This window comes from Ovis aries, chromosome 22 (assembly GCF_016772045.2).
Source record: "Ovis aries strain OAR_USU_Benz2616 breed Rambouillet chromosome 22, ARS-UI_Ramb_v3.0, whole genome shotgun sequence".
In the NCBI taxonomy this organism is placed as follows: Eukaryota; Metazoa; Chordata; class Mammalia; order Artiodactyla; family Bovidae; genus Ovis; species Ovis aries.
In genome coordinates, this window is record NC_056075.1 from 37193247 (window position 1) to 37213586 (window position 20340).

Consider the following 20340-nt stretch of genomic DNA (forward strand, 5'->3'; position numbering starts at 1 on the left):
ACCCGGGAAAAGGTGCTGGCACTATATAACCCAAGCTTACAAGGACTAACATAAGAACATGAACTATCCAGGCTTTGTCCTTCAACTCTCCAGAAATACTGGTCTTTATTTATATTTTTTGACAAGGTGATAACAGTCACAAAAAACAAACAGTACAAAAAAAGTTTATAGTGAGAAGTTTGGCTCTCACCTTCACCCCTGTCCAGCATCATTAACCCAGTTTCCTTCACCTTTTCCCCATAAAAATCTTTATTGGTTTCTTATATATTCTTTGTTATACAGGTCCTTATTAAAGTAAAGTAGGATACATATACTTCACAATTGTCATGTTTTTCTTCGTATCACTGATCTCAATTCAACATGACCTAAATAATGCCTTACCATACTCTCTTGATGCCTTCATAGTCTTGGGTCCAAGACTGACCCAAGGCTTTAGGTGAGCAGTATCTCAGATGCAGTAAGAGAATCGTGAGCAAAGGAGACAACAATAGCTAGTGATTAAAAGCCACAAGCAATAGACACAAGGAGCTTGGTATGTTTAAATATCTAAGGCTGGGAATGGCAAACTATGGTCCATGGACCAAATCCAGTTCACTGTTTGTTTTTCTATGGCCTGTGGGCTACCAATGGTTTCCACATTTTTAAATGGTTAAAAAAAAAAAAATCAAAAGAACTTTATGACACACAAAAATTATAAAATTCATATAATACAGTGTTATGCTTACACAGTCAAGTCAGGCCCATTCATTTGCCTACTGTCATATCTATGACTGCTTTCTTACTACAAGGCAGAGTTGAGTAATTGCAAAAGAAACCATGCGAATGCCAAAGCCTAGACAATTTACATATCTGGCACTTTAGAGGAAATATCTGCCATCCTCTTCTCTTAGGAAGGCCTATTTGGCTGAAGCACTGTGAGTGAGGGGCTGAGTACAAAAAGAAACTGGAGAAGTAAAGAGGGGCATGCATGTCATGGTAGTGATTTGGGTCTACAGTCTAAGGGGAATGGGGAAGCCATTAAGAGAATTTTAAGTAGGAAAAGGACAAGCATTTTGAAAAGCTTATTCTGCTTGTCATATTGGTAACCAGTGTTAGGAGATAAGGAAGGAGGCTAATGTAGTAAGTAGTTCAAGCAACGTATAAACACAGCTTAGACTATAGGGATGGAAAAATAAAGAGGCTGGGCCAGATTATTTCTGAGATTCCCTTCCAGCTCAAAATTTAAGAATCACAAGGGTTTACAAGTCTGGTTTTGCAACTTTCCAGGGTATTTTTAATTATCAAAAACAATTTTCCAAACTGTTATGCTATGAACAGCTTTCTAACAGGTAGTAAGAAATATGCCAACAGAGCATTATGTATCTAAGAAGTCTGGAAATTAGTGCAGGATGAATGATTCCCCCCATTAGCATGCTTTCTAAAATATAGTTTATATTTTCTATAAGTTGGAAAGGACTACTCTTATGAAATTTACCACTAAAGAATTTACAGATAATATAATATAAATTAACACAGAGGGGAACAAGCACAAATACTGCTCAAGTGCACTTTTGGTATACCTTCTTTCCTCTAAGGTAGTAATAATAACAAAGAACATACCTGCTACATTCTAGCAATGTAACTTTAAGGCGGCCTTCAGTAAGTGCCCATTGTTGTATATGGATAAGCTCTTCGTCGTCGTCTTCAAATCCTTGCAAGGTTTGGAACGGGAAAAAAGGCTTATACCTGACAAAAGTAAAGATAAGTCTAAATTTCTGAATAATAAACACCACACTTTAAAGCATAGTAACAAAACCTACCTGTAGGAAACAACACAAAGCAAAACACCTAATACTTAAATTATAAAACCAAAGTTTACCACTCTCCCGCATAACTGGCTGCAAATGGTGCTTTCTTTGCGGCAGTCAAAACTTCCTGGTTTTTCTGGCATGACCTCACCGACCAGGCAGGACTCCGGGAAGAAAGTTAAAGAAAATCTAAGGCCAACCAGTGGGCTCTGAAACTTGAGTGGGGAGGAGAGAGATTCTTTCTGGACCAGATGGGATCTTGTTCCTACAGTAACAAGATCAAAATTCAGAATGCGCTGTTCCATGGAAACAATATAACTGGATAGTGATTAGTACTAGATAATGACAAATAATAACACAACAACAATTAACAGCAGCAAAGGTATTTAACAGAGATGTTTACTATTTGCCAGGCAGTGTGCAAAGAGCTTTACATGCTTTGTATCTTATTTATGCTTTGTATCTTATTCATGCTCACAATCCTGAGTGGGCAATATTACTAGCTTCCCTTTCCATATGAAGTGAGGGTTAGAAAGATTAAAGAATTTGTTCAACATTACATGGTGAGTAGCACAACCAGAATTCAAGCTATTCTTACTTCATCAAAGCTCAAACTACGTAACACTTCCATTATGTAGTGTTTATAAACAAACACTTCCATTACCTATGAATTATTCAGGTCTTTATGTGTTCCTTGTTAATACTCTAGGTTTTTATGGAGATGCTTGTGGTGAGTTACAAACTGCAGCTTTAAAAATCTTTACTTTGACACCTAATTCGTACTTTTCCATTTAAGCAAAGGACAAAGAAAATAAGAGAAAATTGGAGGTGAGGGTCTATAGTTTTCAATTAACCCTACTTGCTGTCACTAGGTATGACATCTGCCTGCTCAAAAGCTTTATGCCTTCTCACTAACCATACAATATAAAAGATAGTCAAAAGTCCTTGGTTTCATATTCAAGGTCTACCAAAACCAATCTTTCCAATAGCATTTTTCCTTAATAGAAACTTTCCAATCTCGAAGAGTAGTCACCTCATGAACCCAGAAGATGGCATGTGTATTCCTGCTTTCAAGCCTTTTGCACAAAGTGAAGGTTTCCCCTATCCCTCAAAGCCTACTCAAACCCTAAACAACCAGATTTAGGTCCTGAATCATGGTAGACCACACACACTGCTTTCATTCTTCTTTATCTTATGGTGATTTAAAAATTGCTGGGCATTTATGCCTTGAAGTCTCAGATATAATCTGGTCTCACAATTATCTAACCCCTCACACATACCATCAGGACTGAAGCATGTATCGATCTGGTTTATAAAAATCCAACATTAAAAATGAAACAAACATTAAGAAAATATGAATGGCCCTCAACAGTTTATACTGAAAAAGATTGTTAGAGGGAGAGAAATACTATTTTACGGTTGCCCGCTAAAACAGGAGTAAAGAAAGGCACTTCTCAGGGAAAGGTGAGCAGGCACACAGACAACGCTCAGTGCTCTTCTGTTTCTGAAATGGATGGAAAGCAGAAAGGCCCCTTTAGTTTCTTAATTTCCACTTAAGTTATTTGATTCAGACAGACTGGCGCCAAATTTCTGAGAGGAAAAAAAGTTAGAAACTACATCTATCATAGAAATGACAGATGATGTGGTAGCTGAGTGTTTTTAATAAGCCTTATGACTCCTGAAGAACATGTTACAGTCACTCTATTAAAAACAAAAAAATCGCAAAAAGCACTATATACACTAGCAACTTTGAATAATCCAGGTGCTAAATCACAGCTGCTCCATGAATTACCTCTTCTTGTCAAATATAAAGCTAAAATTCAATTAAGAAATTTCTCACAGGTGTGTGACTTCAATGTCACAAGCAGTAAAATCTAATTTGGGTTTATTAATACTTCTAGGGGTGTTGCTGAAAGGATTTCTACACAAAAATAAACCAAAATTTAAAAAATGTATTCCATTTAAAAATAGCACACTAAACAGTGGGATAAAGCTACTTGTTCAACACCCTCTCATCATTCACAAAAACAGAATCAAAATGACTTAAAGACTTTAAGACATGACACCGTAAAACTCCGAGAAGAGAACATAGGCAAAACATTCTCTGACATAAATCATACCAGTATTTTCATAGGTCAACCTCCCCAGGCAATAGAAATAAATATAAACAAATAGAACCTAATCACACTTATAAGCTTTTGTACAGCAAAAATAAATACATAAATAAACAAAACAAAAAGATGACCTACAGATCGGGGGAAAATATTTGCAAATGATGCAACTGACACGGGCTTAATTTCTGAAATATACCAACAATTCATACAACTGAACAAGAAAATAGCCCAAAATAAAAATGGGCAGAAGATCTAAAAAGACATTTCTCCAAAGAATAAATACAGATGGCCAGTAAGCACATGAAAAGATGCTCAACATCACTAATTATCAAAGAAATGCAAATCAAAATTATTACAATGAGGTACTACCTCAAACTGGTCAGAATAGCCATTATTAAAGAGTCTACAAACGAAAAATGCTGGGGAGGGTATGGAGAAAAGGGAACCCTCCTACCTGGTTGGTGGTAATGTAAGTTGGTGTGGTCATAGTCACTCTAGAAAACAACAGAGAGGTTCCTCAGAAAACTAAAAACAGAATTACCATATGATCCAGCAATCATACTCCTGGGCATATATCCAGACAAAACTATAATTCAGAAAAATACATGCACCCCTATGTTCACAGTAGCACTATTCACAACAGCCAAGACAGGGAAACAATCTCTACACGTCCACAGACAGATGAATGAATAAAGACGATGTGCTACACACATACAATGAAATATTATTCAGCCATAAAAAAGAACAAAATAATGCCATTTGCAGCAGCACAGGTCAACAGATGCAGCTAGAGATTATCGTACTAAGTGAAGTAAGTCAGAAAGAGAAAGACAGATACCATGTAATATAACTTATCCGTTCAGTTCAGTTGCTGAATCGTGTCTGACTCTTTGCGACTCCATGAACTGCAGCACGCCAGGCCTCCCTGTCCATCACTAACTCCTGGAGTCCACCCAAACCCATGTTCATTGAGTTAGTGATGCCATCCAACCATCTCATCCTCTGTCATCCCCTTCTCCTCCTGCCCTCAATCTTTCCCAGCATCAGGGTCTTTTCAAATGAGTCAGCTCTTTGCATCAGGTGGCCAAAGTATTGGAGTTTCAGCTTCAACATCAGTCCTACCAATGAACACCCAGGACTGATTTCCTTTAGATGGACTGGCTGGATCTCCTTGCAGTCCAAGGGACTCTCAAGAGTCTTCTCCAACATCACAGTTCAAAGCATCAATTCTTTGGCACTCAGCTTTCTTTATAATCCAACTCTCACATCCATACACGACCTCTGGAAAACCATAGCCTTGACTAGACGGACCTTTGTTGACAAAGTAACGTCTCTGCTTTTTAATATGCTGTCTAGGTTGGTCATAACTTTCCTTCTAAGGAGTAAGCGTCTTAATTTCATGGCTCCAGTCAACATCTGCAGTGATTTTGGAGCCCCCAAAAATAAAGTCAGCCACCGTTTCCACTGTTTCTTTTTTAAGGCCAAGTCACGCAGCATGTGGGATCTTAGTTTCCCAACCAGGTCTTGAACCAGGGACCCCTGCATTAACCACTGAACCACCTGGGAAGTCCCTGAAGAATCTAAAATATGACACAAATGAACCTATCCATGAAAAATCAAGGACACAGAGAACAGCCTGGTGGTTGCCAAGGGGGAGGGATTTGGGAGAGGGATAAAGTTGGAGGTTGGGGTTAACACATGTAAGTTTTAACATATAGAATGGATAAACATCTAGGTCCTACTGTATAGCACAGGGAACTATAGTCAACATTCTGTGATAAACCATAATGGAAAAGAATATGAAAAAGAACGTATTAATATATGTGTGTATAACTCAGTCACTTTGCTGTATAGCAGTAATTAACACAACACCGCAAATTAAACTATACTTCAACAAAACAAAACAAAAGCCACTTGTTCACAAGTTAATAAACAGAATCCACACACTTTCAAAGAACACTTGGTTTTCAAAACTTTTAGTTCAAGTCTTTAGTTGCTCAAGCTCATAAAGGAATCTAAACAATGAAGCAGGCTACTTCTATACCTTCCTTTTGTCTTCCCAAGCAAACATTTCATGCAAAGACAGGCACAATAAAGAACAGAAATGGTATGGACCTAACAGAAGCAGAAGATATTAATTAAGAAGAGGTGGCAACAATACACAGAAGAACTATAAAAAAAGATCTTCATGACCAAGATAATCACAATGGTGTGATCACTGACCTAGAGCTAGACACCCTGAAATGCAAAGTCAAGTGGGCCTTAGGAAGCATCCCTACAAACAAAGCTAGTGGAGGTGATGGAATTTCAGTTGAGCTATTTCAAATCCTAAAAGATGATGCTGTGAAAGTGCTGCACTCAATATGCCAAAAAATTTGGAAAACTCAGCAGTGGCCACAGGATTGGAAAAGATTAGTGTTTATTCCAATCCCAAAGAAAGGCAATGCCAAAGAATGCTCAAACTACTGCACAACTGCACTCATCTCACATGCTAGTAAAGTAACGTTCAAAATTCTCCAAGCCAGACTTCAACAGTACGTGAACTTTCAGACGTTCAAGCTGGATTTAGAAAACGCACAGGAACCAGAGATCAAATTGCCAACATCCGTTGGATCATGGGAAAAGCGAGTTCCAGAAAAACATCTACCTGTTTTATTGACTATGCCAAAGCCTTTGACTGTGTGGATCCAAACAAACCATGGAAAATACCAGACCACCTGACCTGCCTCCTGAGAAATCTGGATGCAAGTCAAGAAGCAACAGTTAGAACTGGACATGGAACAACAGACTGGTTCCAAATAGGAAAAGGAGGACGTCAAGGCTGTATATTGTCACCCTGCTTATTTAACTTATATGCAGAGTACATCATGAGAAATGCTGAGCTGGAGGAAGCACAAGCTGGAATCAAGATTGCCGGGAGAAATATCAATAACCTCAGATATGCAGATGACACCACCCTTATGGCAGAAAGCTAAGAAATAAAGAGCCTCTTGATGAAAGGGAAAGAGGAGAGTGAAAAAGTTGGCTTAAAGCTCAACATTCAGAAAACTAACATCATGGCATCCAGTCCCATCACTTCATGACAAACAGATGGGGAAACAGTGACAGACTTTATTCTGGGGGGCTCCAAAATCACTGCAGATGGTGACTGCAGCCATGAAATTAAAAGACGCTTGCTCCTTGGAAGAAAAGTTATGACCAACCTAGATAGCATATTAAAAAGCAGAGACGTTACTTTACCAACAAAGGTCTGTCTAGTCAAAGGTATGGTTCTTTCAGTAGTCACGTATGGATGTGAGAGTTGGACTATAAAGGAAGCTGAGCCCCGAAGAATTGATGCTTTTGAACTGTGGTGTTGGATAAGACTCTTGAGAGACCCCTGGACAGCAAGGAGATCCAACTAGTCCATTCTAAAGGAAATGAGTCTGAATATTCATTGGAAGGATTGATGCTGAAGCTGAAACTCCAATACTTTGGCACGTGATGCAAAGAACTGACTCACTAGAAAAGATCCTGATGCTGGGAAAGATTGAAGCAGGAGAAGGGGACAACAGAGGATGAGATGGTTGGATGGCAGCACAGACTCAATGGACATGAGTTTGAGTAAGCTCCGGAAGTTGGTGATGGACAGGGAGGCCTGGTGTGCTGCAGTCCATGGGGTTGCAAAGAGTCAGAGCAGACTGAGCGACTGAACTGAACTTTGTCATCCCACCCTATCACAAAATCCTTTCATTAGCCTTTATCTCTTGTTAACCTATCAACTTAAAACTGTCAGTTTTCTCACTCAAGTTCCCAGAAGACAAACCTTTCACAAGCTCTCTGTATTTCCTCTTGTAGAAAACTTTAAAAACTAATCTGGGAAGATGGTCTTTCATAACAACGGCATGAGATACTCCATTGACTTGCTCCCAGTAAAACTGGGGAAATTATCAAAACAAATATTAAGGCCTCTGGAAATGGTTCCAAGGGCAAACAGCAAGTAAAGAAATTTCTAATCAAGAAAACCTATAGAGACGTGGTAAGAAAGATAACAATCTGTGGTGTTGAAGTCAAGACTGCTCCCACCAATAGGCTCAGCAAGAAAGAGATTTCACTCTGGACTGCTGAAGCCAAGAACACAGGCTGCCTTGCCATCACCACCGCCCCAACTCCAATTCCCTGTCAGAGGAAAGAACAGGTCATCAGTGTTTCTCATCTGGCCCTCAACTACCTATGATGAGGTTAAGTTCAGGGCAAGAGTGCTCAAGAAATTGGGAGCTCCTTTCATTGACCCTGTCCCCACTTGAGAAACTCAGACTCTATCTTGGGCATAACACATTTTGGATTGTCCTTGCCCTGGTTCATGACACAGTGGTTCTCTGCCAAGAGAGGCAACCCAAGAGGACCTCAGGCTTCTGCCACCCCGTGAGGCTTCTGCCACCCTCGCATCTCACTTCCATCTAACATCCAACAGCTAGAGCCAGGGAACATTCCAGGGCATTGTTGAAAACAAAAGTCATGTCAGAGGCTTAACATGCCACTAAAATAATCCAAGCAAGTCACTAAAACAATCATTAAACAAACACACACTAAACCCTGGGAGAGGGGGGACAGTATCCAGTTACTATATTATCTAAAATATTTGGTTTCCAACAAAAAATATGAAGATTATAAAGCAACAGGAATGCATGATCTGTAAAGCAGAAAGCAGGCAACACAAACTACAACCTGCCAGCTAAAATGACCAGGTGTTGGACTTAACAGAAAAAGACTTTAAAATAGCTCTTAAAAATATGTTTGCGCAAAAAATGTTTAAAGCATGATTAAAGAAGTAAAAGGAGGTATTATGACAACGTCACATGAAATCTTTAATATCAATGGATACATTGACATATTTTTAAAAATATATATTAAAAAAATGTGAATTCTGGACTTGAAAAATACAATAAAATTTAAAGTACAGAGAAATTTTGAAGTTCAACAGAAGGGCTCTGAACAGTAGCTATGAACTTGTAGAAGAAAAAAAGTAGTGAACGGGAAGACAGAGCAACAGAGGTTGCCAAGTCAAAGAACAGGGGGTGGGGGGGGTGGGGGGGTGGATGAAGAAAAACAAACTGAGCCTTAGATAAATGGTACCATTGAGTATACCAACATAAACATAATGGGCGTGCCAGTGGGAGGGGAGGAGAGAGAGAAAAGCAGAAAAAAAAAATTCAAATAGAGGTAGCTGCTACTGCTAAGCTGCTTCAGTCGTGTCCGACTCTGTGCGACCCCACATCCGGCAGCCCCCTAGGCTCCTCCGTCCCTGGGACTCTCCAGGCAAGAATACTGGAGTGGGTCGCCATTTCCTTCTCCAATGCATGCATGCATGCTAAGTCACTTCAGTCATGTCCAACTCTGGGCGACCCTATGGACAGCAGCCCACCAGCCTCCTCTGTCCATGAGATTCTCTAGGCAAGAATAATGGAGTGGGTTGCCATTTCCTTCTCTAAAACAGAGGTAGCTAATAAGCTCCAAAGCCACAAATTACATGATTTCATTCATATGACAATCGAGAATAAAGACATCTACAGAGACAAAGTAATTAGTGGTTGCTTAGGGTTTAGGGTGATAGATGGGTAAGGAGGATGATGGTTGAGGGTATGGGGTTTTGTTTTTGAGGTGATAAATGGTTTAAAATGACGATAGTGACAGTAGTACATTTCTGTGAATATACTAAAAACCACTGAATTGTAGCTTTAAATAGATGAATTTGGAGTATGAATTTTATCTCAATAAAGCTACTTTTAAAAAATCTAACCCAGTTACCCAGAGATAATTGCTCTTGTCATTGTTTTGATATGTAAATGTTTGGTTAGAATTATCTGATTAAAGAAACAAAACCATACATGACACTTTCCATTAAAATAACTTATAGGGGACACACAGTTTTTCAAGGCAGAAGCCCAGTGTGTCCCCCTTTGCCTGACAAAACAATAAATCTCTCCTTTCCCAACTAAAATAAAATAAAGTAACTTACAGGTTGTTTTAAGGGTTATGAGAAAGAGTTACTGAATGGCTACCATACCAGGGACTGACTGTATAAAGCACTTGTTTGCTCACTTCACTCCCCCAAACCAGGCATTAGCACACCGTACATAAGGAAACAGTCCTAGATGCCTCACAAACACTACACACTGGAGCCAAACCTGGAACCTATCTTAGGTTCCTAGCACTGCCACAACAGAATCCCATAGACTGGGTGGCATGAAAAACAGAGACTTGTTTTCTCACAGTGGAAGTCAAAGATCAAGATGCCAGGAGAGCTGGTTTCTGGTAAAAGCTCTCTCCTGGCTCACAGTCAGCCACCTTCTTGCTGTATCCTCTCACGGCCTTCCTGCTGCATCCTGCTCACACACACTCTGCACACACACTTCTGGTATCTCTTCCTTTTCTTGTAAGGAGCCAGTCTCACTAGGATTAGAACTCCATCCTTATGAACTCTTTAATGTTAATTACCTCCTTAAAGGCCCTATTATCTCAAATAGTTACACTGAAGGTTAGGGCTTTAACATTTTGGGGACACAATTTGTCCATAAAAGAACCCCAACATTAACTCCAGAACCTGGTCTACAGTTCCTGAGGCTGACTTGATGACCACCCTGATTTCTGCTGGAACACGTGCTCTAAACCTGGTCTGCAGTGATCTGACAAGGATGGGCATGGTTTCACATGTACTACTGTGCTTGATTCTCACTCAGCAACAACAGGGTGAGGCACAGCTGCAGATCATTTCCCCATTTCACACAATAGGTTCAGAGAGAACAAAGAGCCTTGCTGGAGACTGCATCCTTTATTAAAAAGTTACATGAAATACATGGCAACAAAATGAAGGTCTAAAGCAAGAAAAAAGAACGTAATCCAGGAAACAGGGGATCCAAGTCAAGAAGGCAATGATGTCCTAAACCCAGATGACAGGACTGTGGCAAACCAAGGGACAAGTCCAGTTTGGGGAAGGTGATGAAAACTCCAAGAAGGAAATCTCCAGAAAATAGGGAAAGAAAGAAGAAATAAGGAAGAGGTTCATTTTTCAATTAAATCTTGAGGATTTGGTTAAGACAATTTGGTAAGAGGATAAAAAAGAATTCAAACTTGACTCTAGGAACTTACTTGAATGGCTCAAAGATTTTTAAGCTGTAGTATAGAAAAGGAAGCATAAACCGGCATATTTGGCAGTTCTGCAATTAAAAAAAATATTGCACAGACCTAGCAATAAGGTATATATAGCAATCAAGGAAGATTTAAGTCTGAATAGAACATAATTGTTATCATATATAATGAAGGGTGCAGTCCAGTGAATGAGCTGAAAATAGCGACATAACTGGACTGGAAAAGACAGAAAGGAATGTGCTGCTGCTGCTGCTGCTGCTGCTGCTGCTGCTGCTAAGTCGCTTCAGTCATGTCCGCCTCTGTGCAACCCCACAGAGGGCAGCCCACCAGGCTTCCATGTCCCTGGGATTCTCCAGGCAAGAATACTGGAGTGGGTTGCCATTTCCTTCTCCAATGCATGCTGCTGCTGCTAAGTCGCTTCAGTCGTGTCCGACTCAATGTATGCATGCATGCTAAGTCGCTTCAGTCGTGTCTGACTCTATGTGACCCCATGGACAGCAGACCACCAGGCTCCTCTGTCCATGGGATTCTCCAGGCAAGAATACTGGGGTGGGTTGCCATTTCCTTCTCTGAAAGGAAGGTGAGAAGGTATCATTTAGCTAAATCTTCATCTGTCTTAGGAGGAAGTCAATCAATAGAAAATATTTAAAGATGCTGAAGCAAGACAACTGACTGTATGACTTTGTTGAACAATAAAGGTAATGTCATAATTAATTAGTATAGCTAACATTTACTGAGTACGTACTACGTAAGTCATTTATTAATTCTCGCAATTTTCTAAGACAGATACTATAATTAATCCCCATTCTGTAGATGAAGAAACTGAGACACAGAGAGGTTTAAAACACTTGCTCAAGGTTACACAATTAGTAAGTGATAAAGCCAAGAAGAGAATCTAAGCAGTCTGGCTTCAAAATCTATGCTATTTATCACTGCCTCTTAAATTAAAAGTTGCTAAAAACAGAAATATAAATGGTACTGAAGACTGTGACTTACGGGAGGAAAGTAGAGGGTTTAGGGAAGTAATCATTGGTTTTAATTATCAGTCCTTCTATTATGTTTGATTTTAAAATTATGTACATTAACTCAAATGAAAAGACATGTGTGCATACATGGTAAATCACTTCAGTCGTGTCCAACTCTTTGCAACGCTATGGACTGTAGCCCACCAGGCTCCTCTGTCCATAGAATTATCCAGGCAAGAATACCGGAGTGGGTTACCAGGCCCCACTCCGGGGGATCTTCCCGACCCAGGAATCAAACCTGTGTCTTTAAGTCTCCTACACTGGCAGACAGGTTCTCCAAATGAAAAGACAGATGATATCAAATGCGGAAAAGGATGTGAAACTGCGAGTGTGCTACTGTAACTACTGTGAAACTGTGTGGCTATATCTACTACACCAGGATAGACGCTTAACCTGTGACTCAGCAATCCCAGATACCCAATAAAATGTGCATAAATGTTCACCAAAAACATGTATAAGAATACTCATAACAGCAACATCCAACTGTCTATCAACAGAAGGGATAAATCGAGGTACGTGTGGAAGACACCACAGCAAATACAATGAACAAACTATATCTATACACAATAACATGGAAACAATCTCACAAATGTACTGTTGAGTCAAAGAACCAGAAAAACAATGAGTGTAAACACTATGGCTCAATTTATACAAGTTAAAAGACAGGCCCCCCTGCCCCCCCCGCCCCCACAAAAAGCAATGGTGGTAGATGGCAGGACAGTAGTTACTCCTAAGCAGAGCAGGGAAGGTAGCATATGAGGGACCTCCTGATTGCTGGTAATATTCTATTCCTTGTTCTGAACACTGTTTTGTTCATTTTGTAAAAATTCACTGAACTTTTACAGTTAGTATGCTTTTTAAGCAGTGAGTTATACTGCAGGAAAAGTTTAAAAGAAAAACCATGTTTAATTTTAAAATATGTTACTTTGATAACATTTTAAAAATACATATTTAAAATTTTACACTTACAAGAAATGCCAAGCCTTTTTCTCATTTGTGGATCCGAGAGACTCTTTTTTAACATCTAAAATATGTTTTTGCTCTAAGATGTTTCAAGACTGTTCTATAAGCACCCTGAATGCCAGCTGGTGACATCTCCATCACATGGCAGCAGTAGAACTGTTTGCAAACACTGTGATCTTTAGAGAAAAGGCTTTACTACAAACCCAATGTAAAAATATTCTCAGGCCTAAATCTACTCTGGACTTCACCATGGATTCTTGCATCCTTGCCATAATAATAAATCAGCTAGAGTTTTCAACTCAATCAAATGGAAAACTTTTTACCAATTAAGAGATAATAATAACAATAAAAAAGGCACAACTGTCTCGAAACATTGCTTGCCTTCTATTTCTTAGAATATTCATGTAGAGATTGGATGAGGCCTTGTCAAGGAGGCAAGGTGTTGTGTAAACATGATTTAGAGTCATACAAACACAGATTATGGTCCCAGTTCCTAGATATTTGTTTCAAAATAATCAAAGGAAGGGAGCATGGGAAGATACAGTTGATCAAAAGTAACTACAAGTTAATGACTGTCTGGCTACAGATAATGGGGTTTATCAAACTATTTCTCTTAACTTTTGAGTAAGCTTGAAATTTCCCATAATGGAGAATTAGAAGTTTATTCTGTATACTAAAACAACTTGGATTCTTTTTCTTTCCTTTCTCTTCTATACTTTCCTTAGCAACATCATTTGCTCTCACTGCATCTATGAATTCCATATATTTATGGTTAAAAGTAAATGGAATACCTTTGCTTCAAACTTGCTCCTCCTCTCCTGTTTTCTCTTATTGGCATCATTGATTTCATGAACTCTTATAAATCTGAAGTTAACTTGTACCTCCTCCTCACGACCATCCAGTTCCACCTCCGCTCCCCCAATTTCACACTGCTAAACTGTCTCTTCTACTATTCTTCTGCGTTCCCCCACTAGCTTGGTTCAGGTTATCAATGATTACTCAGAATTTTGTGACTTCTAAAATTATGTTTCCTCTTCTTAAAAAAGACTATTTTCTGAGCCCAAAACAAGAGCCTTTGTCCTTTATTTTCTTTAAATAAAAAGCTACTTCACAGGGCTATTAATTAGAGAGTTCACACATGTGAAGCACCTCATAGAGTTCTCAGCAGTTAACAGGTATACAGATGCTAGTTTTCTCCCTTCTCTGTGCTTGAGTCTCATCAAACTGGCTTTCTTAATGTCCCTAAAGATAGTACACAGTGTCCTGATTCTGTTCCTTTGCTATTTCTTCTACCCACACTAAACTTCCATCCCATCTCCCTAGGTCTAAAGCCACACCATCCTTCAACAATCGGCTTAAATGTCATCTCATCCCTTCAACAAAGGTTTACTGTGTTCAAGAATGGAGAGACCAATTACAGTCAGGCTCTCAGAGACCAGTCTTATCTCAGGCTCAGGAACATAAACAGCACTACATCTTGCCTAATGAACAGCAGAACAAGCAGACATGAGCAGGCCACTGGGAGTTCTGAGTGGTTTTTGCCTTTTAGTCTGACAGTCTTGACTTTCTCACATTAGGAACTAGCAAACTTAAATGCGCTCCCAAATCTCCTAGACCAAATATATAAACTAGATAAATCAGTGGTGATCGTTTCAAAATGTGTCTCCATTCAAATTCATTGTTCTTCAGAGGCACCTCAGTAGTCATTTAAAGAAAGAGTTCTCCTGGTGCATTTAAACATCATCACAAACCTCCATTAGTCATAACTCGTATGGTGCCCATTATTACGCAAAGTATGGTACACATACAAAACCGTGTGTAATGAGAAAGAAAACAAAGTACAAGTAGTTCGAAACACTCTTTATTTTCTATATTGGTAAACTATGGAGCTAAATTTCAAATCTTCTATTTTATGTAGACAATTCACCTGTTAGTACACTAAAAAGACAATTCATACATCAAGCTCCTCCATTGAGCAAGGTTAGCACAGCCATATTATTTATTTCTCCTGAGAGACTCGTCTGCCTGCTAATCACTCTGATCTTGTAACTAGCCCCAGATGGTAAGTTCGTAATTTACACTGTTCAAGTTCTCCTTCAAAGCCACCTCCTGTCTAACCAGCAGCCCCCTCCCCACCCCCACCGTCTGGTCACAGCTTCCTCAACTGTACTCTAAAAGCACTTTACACACACTTCTGTTCTGTCACTAATCACCCCGTTTACATGTCTGTCTCTCTGTGGTTCTCCCACCCCTCCCACCCCTCCCAGCTAAACAGGGAGTTGCCTGAAGAGAGGAAACATCTATCGCAGGTAGTACAGAAGGGCGGTTAAGAGCAGACTCTGGAGCCAGACAGTGGGGCTTGGGGTCCTGTTCTGCCACTTTGCAGCAACATGACCCTGAGTCCACTCTTGCCTTTAAGCCTCAGTTTCCTCATATCAGAAGGAGGACAATAATAACAACTATCTCACAGTGCTGTTATAAGGATTACAAGAAATAATATAAAGCACTTAGCATCCCTCACTTCTCAGTTTCTTTTTAACATGGTAGTTTAAAGCAATGGTAAGGACACAGATTTTAGTTAAGACTTAGTTTTGAATTTCAGGCCCAACACTTATTAGCTTTGAGACCTGGGCAAGCTATTTCAACTTTGAGAGTCTCAGGCTCCCCATCTGTAAACGTAGTATAATAGTTAGAACCTACCCGTGGCGGATTCATGTTGATGTATGGCAAAACCAATATAATATTGTAAAGTAATTAGCCTCCTATTAAAATAAATCAATTTATATTAAAAAAATAATTAGAACCTATCTTATAGGGTTACTCAGGATTAGATGAGAAAGTTCACATAAAGCACTTGGCATAGGGAGATGCTCTAGAAATATTTCCTGTCAAACTTTATTTATTTGAAGGCTGGTTTCCTAGAGACATGTTAGACAGCAAACTTCTTCCCTTCCACAAGGAACCATCTCATGACTTAGCATTCACCACGGATGATGTTCAAGATTGTAGCTGTCTGTCTTCCTTGGACTTCAGATTTCTCATGACCATGGTTTCAGTCACTCTACTAGCTGACCTTTTAAAAACTGTGTCCATTATGTGGATATAAACTTGCAAGTGCAAAGAAACAAGTTAATAATAGCCAGTATGCTTCCCTACCTCAGGTATCACCTTTATACTTCTGTGTCATTAAGCTTTTTAAACAAAGGCTTATATTAAATTGAATATATTATGATATGGGTTTCCTTAAGAAACCCACACAGAATTGTTCTATTTATGGAATTCCTTGGGGCACACTAGGTGGATAAAGTTCATACTTGGGAAAATGATTTTAATTTCTGTACTCCTGGGGAGAAAAAAGTACTTCTAAGTGGTAATGAAACTAATAAAAACAAGGATAACAAATAATATTACAAAAAAACTTTCTCTCCTGCTCATTCATCCATACACCCTCTACCTAATATGAGGGGTTCACTTTTATCCAAACTCCTAATTCTGCATAGACTAATCAAGGTCTAAAATGTTACAAAATTTTCTGAAGTGGTTTTATATATAGGCTGATAAGAGTGATAACAGAGGCTGCAAGTCCCTCACTGAAGAACTCAATAGCTGGTGACTCAAAGGTGAGTCAGTGTTAACTGATATCCTATGCATGAGAGAGATAAAGTATCAATCGAGATGAGTTGCTCAGGAAACCAAAACAATTCTCTTGACCACGTCTAATAAATCTATCTTTTTATGTTCATCACGACCTACAACGTGAAGGTCTCTTACCATGGCCTATGACCAATTACATTGAAACTCTAAACTTTCATGAAGCTTAAAATAAAGGTAAGCAATTGATCCCTAAAATGGCCTTTCATTTAGATAAACTATATTCATGGGCTTTACTACAGACTAAGATTGCCATGGTTTGTCTCCTTATACTTCACGAATTTCAAAATACCTGAACTAAATCTATGCTATCTACCATTCCAGAATGAGTAAACAAAAGCTACCATATTTCGTTACAAACATTTACTTAAATTCTTCCCATGTTAAGAGTCTGCAATTCTAGTCCTGATTAAAATCCAAATTTAAATACTGAGAACTAATAACCTTCCCAAATATTAAAATAGACCAGATATCATCTCCTGAATTTTACAGAATATTGTACTGAATAATGGTGAGAATAAAACAAAAATTTCAGTGTGTTATAAAAATAATTATCATATGATAAAATTAGCTATAGAAGAATGACTCTTAACTTTAGCTATATGAAGTTTCACAGAACTAAAAGCTTTGAATAATTTACTTGCTTGACCAAATAACTAATGCAGAGACTGTGCAGTCAGCAACCACATCCATCCTTAGTAATGAGTATGAGTATAATCTTATATGCATGAAAGGCTATTGTGTGAGGAGGACAATGAGTTAGCACACACCACCAGATACTCTGTTTAGTAGATACTGATGCCTGCATGAAACAGCTGTACTAAGAACACAGTCATTTTCAAAACAGACATTCTTATAGCCAGCTACTAAACAGAAATACTATCTCCCCATATTGCTACTGAAGATTTTACAGCAAAAAAAAAAAAAAAAAAAAAACTAAACTAAAAACAATAGTTAGTCACTTATAACTGCAGATTATCTAGGAGGATATGGAGTTGATCCTAGCAGAAACACCATTTCTAAACAAACACCTATTCAATAACAGCCACATACCTCACCCAATGAAACAAGTAAACATTAACAGGTACTCAACACAAAACAGTGCGCACATGCTCAGTTGCTTCAGTTGTGTCCGACTCTGCGAGCAGGCCTCTGTCATGGGATTCTCCATGCAAGAATACTGGGAGTGGGTTGCCATGTTCTACTCCAGGGGCTCTTCCCCGTCCCGGGGATCAAACCTGTCTCCCCAGCGTCTCCTGCACTACAGGCAGATTCTTTAGTACTGAGCCACCTGGAAAGCCAGATACAAAAGATTAAACTCTTCTAAAAGATCTTTACTGTTGTGCTTGCTAATCAGCATGTTTGTTTTAAGTACATATCAAGAAAACTAATTATGCTGGGGAGGGGGAAATTGTGCAGCTTTTTAATCAAAGTTATGCAAATCAAAGCACAGATATTTCAGTAATTCCCCTAGCGTATCATCAGCTCCATTCCCCCTACAATATATAAAGAATTCATGGGCATAAAATAAGACCCAATGTGCTGATTACAGAAGAAATACATGTTCTGAAGCATTCAGCTGGTTTTAAGAAAACTGGTAATTATGTGAAAATAAGTTTTACTGTTATTCTGTATCAGTCCAAGGGAAGGATGATAATCTAGTTTATCAATACTGACCTTTCCAAAGAATGTGAAATCAAAAACCAAGGTTTCTAGAGTGTTAGAGAAGGGTGCAAATGGATTCATGTTTTGTCTTTGTAAGAATCAGAGGAAGAGAGATGGTGTCCATAAGGTGCCTGACAGACCTTGAAGTCAGCACTGCGAACTTTTGGAAACCTCAATTAGCATCATTTGTGTGCATGTATGTGTGTTGGGAGAGAAGGCATTCCTCTTCAGTACTGATTTTACAATCAGAATTGGATTACATCATCAGTCTGTGTTTATAACGACAACCTTCAACCATTAAAAAAAAAAGTTAATATATTCTATACATTCCATTTAAAGAAAGTCAACGAACAGGTATTCTTCAGACTAAATTCAAAATTCCAACACTTCAGTTACAAGGCTGAGTTCACTTTGTGAGAATTTAAGTGTATCCTTAGGATTTGGGCAGTTTCTATATCACACACAGAAACACACACACGATGTGTCAGTAAAAAGTCTGTGCAAAAAAAATAATAATTCCATATAACATGCTAATGTACTTGTTATATAGGATAGCTAAAAGGTGATAAGGAGGCAAGGACCTGAAAAGTGACAGGGTGAGCTCTTTGGCTATCTGTGGGAAATATATTCCTGGAGAACAACTAGCCAAGGCCTCGGGATGGCTGCAAGATCGGAGTGTGAGAACCCTCAGGAGGCTGGAACAAACTAAGTAAGAGCAAGAGGTATAGAATATAAGGTCAGAGCCAGAGAAAATAAGAGACAGAGAAAATAAGGTATGGCCAGGAGTGGAATAAATCAGTGAATTAGACCTATACATACTACCTGGAGGGATGTTCGTGTTACACCTACAAACCAATTTTCAGGGTCACATTTATATTACACTCCCCATTTTTTTATTAAGGAGAAAAGGATGGGGACATGGAGAGGGAGGGAAAGAGAGGAGACAGGCACCTCTTCAGTATATAAGAGGCTTGTATATGTGTGTTTGAGCATAAGAGTTTGGTGTACGCCTCAAAGGCTTGTATTGATGTACCTGTGATTGAGCACAGAGCTGGGTGTACACCACAAACTTAACAATGGGTTTATCGAGGAATGAAATTAAAAGGGAGAGGAGTATATTTTCAACTCCTTAATGCTTCTAACTACTACTTGAACACTGGCAAAAAAAATGGGGGAAAAACAAAACAAAACATACTCCTTCAAAAAAACAAATCACAAGGAAAAAAACTAGTTTCTACTCAAAGATATATAGATAGAGAAATGTCTGTGGTACTATTATATATATTAGTGAAAAACTGGGGGAAAAAAATCAACAAGAAATTGGTTAACTTGTGGTACTTGCAGTCAGTTTAATTCCAAGCACCTTTAAAAAGAAAATAAAGCAAGATAAAACCTAAGATTTAAAAACCTAAGATACAGTGAGTAAAACAAAGAAAGCAAGATGCTAACAGTGGGATACCAACTGTTTTTATAAACTAGTAACAAATTACAGGGGCTTCCAAGGTGGCACTAGGGGGTAAAGAATCCACCTGCCAATGCGGAAGACACTGGCTGGATTCCCTGGGTAGGTAAGATCCCCTGGAGGAAGAAATGGCAACCTGTTCTAGTGTTCTTGCTGGGAGGATCCCATGGACAGAAGGAAGCTCCAATACTCTGGCCACCTGATGTGAAGAGCCAACTCACTGGAAAAGACCCTGCTGCTGGGAAAGATTAAAGGCAGGAGAAGAAGAGGGTGGCAGAGGATCAGATGGTTAGATAGCATCACCAACTCAATGGACATGAATTTAAGCAAACTCCGGGAGATAGTAAAGGACAGGGAAGCCTGCGGTGCTGCAATCCACAGGGTCACACTAAATCTGACATAACTTAGTGACTGAACAACAACAAATTAGAATACATTTAGAAAAAAATATGCAAGAGTAGTCCCTGACTTTAACAGTTTTCTTTAAGAAAACATATTACAGGAGATTTTCCACTATGATTTTCTCTAACAGTTAGGTTTCCCCT

General features: G+C 39.0%; 1 protein-coding gene across 2 annotated transcripts in view; it reads right to left on the bottom strand.

Moving 5' to 3' along the window:
• Positions 1 to 20340, bottom strand: part of PDZD8 (PDZ domain containing 8) — an 81761-nt gene that overhangs the window by 52611 nt on the left and 8810 nt on the right. Inside the window, exon 2 of one of the 2 annotated variants that reach the window (XM_012103001.5) lies at positions 1600 to 1725. The exons of the other annotated variant lie outside the window; for it this stretch is intronic. Coding sequence (XP_011958391.3) covers positions 1600 to 1725 — 126 coding nt within the window. The remainder of the gene's footprint in view (positions 1 to 1599; positions 1726 to 20340) is intronic. 2 annotated transcript variants of the gene reach the window in all.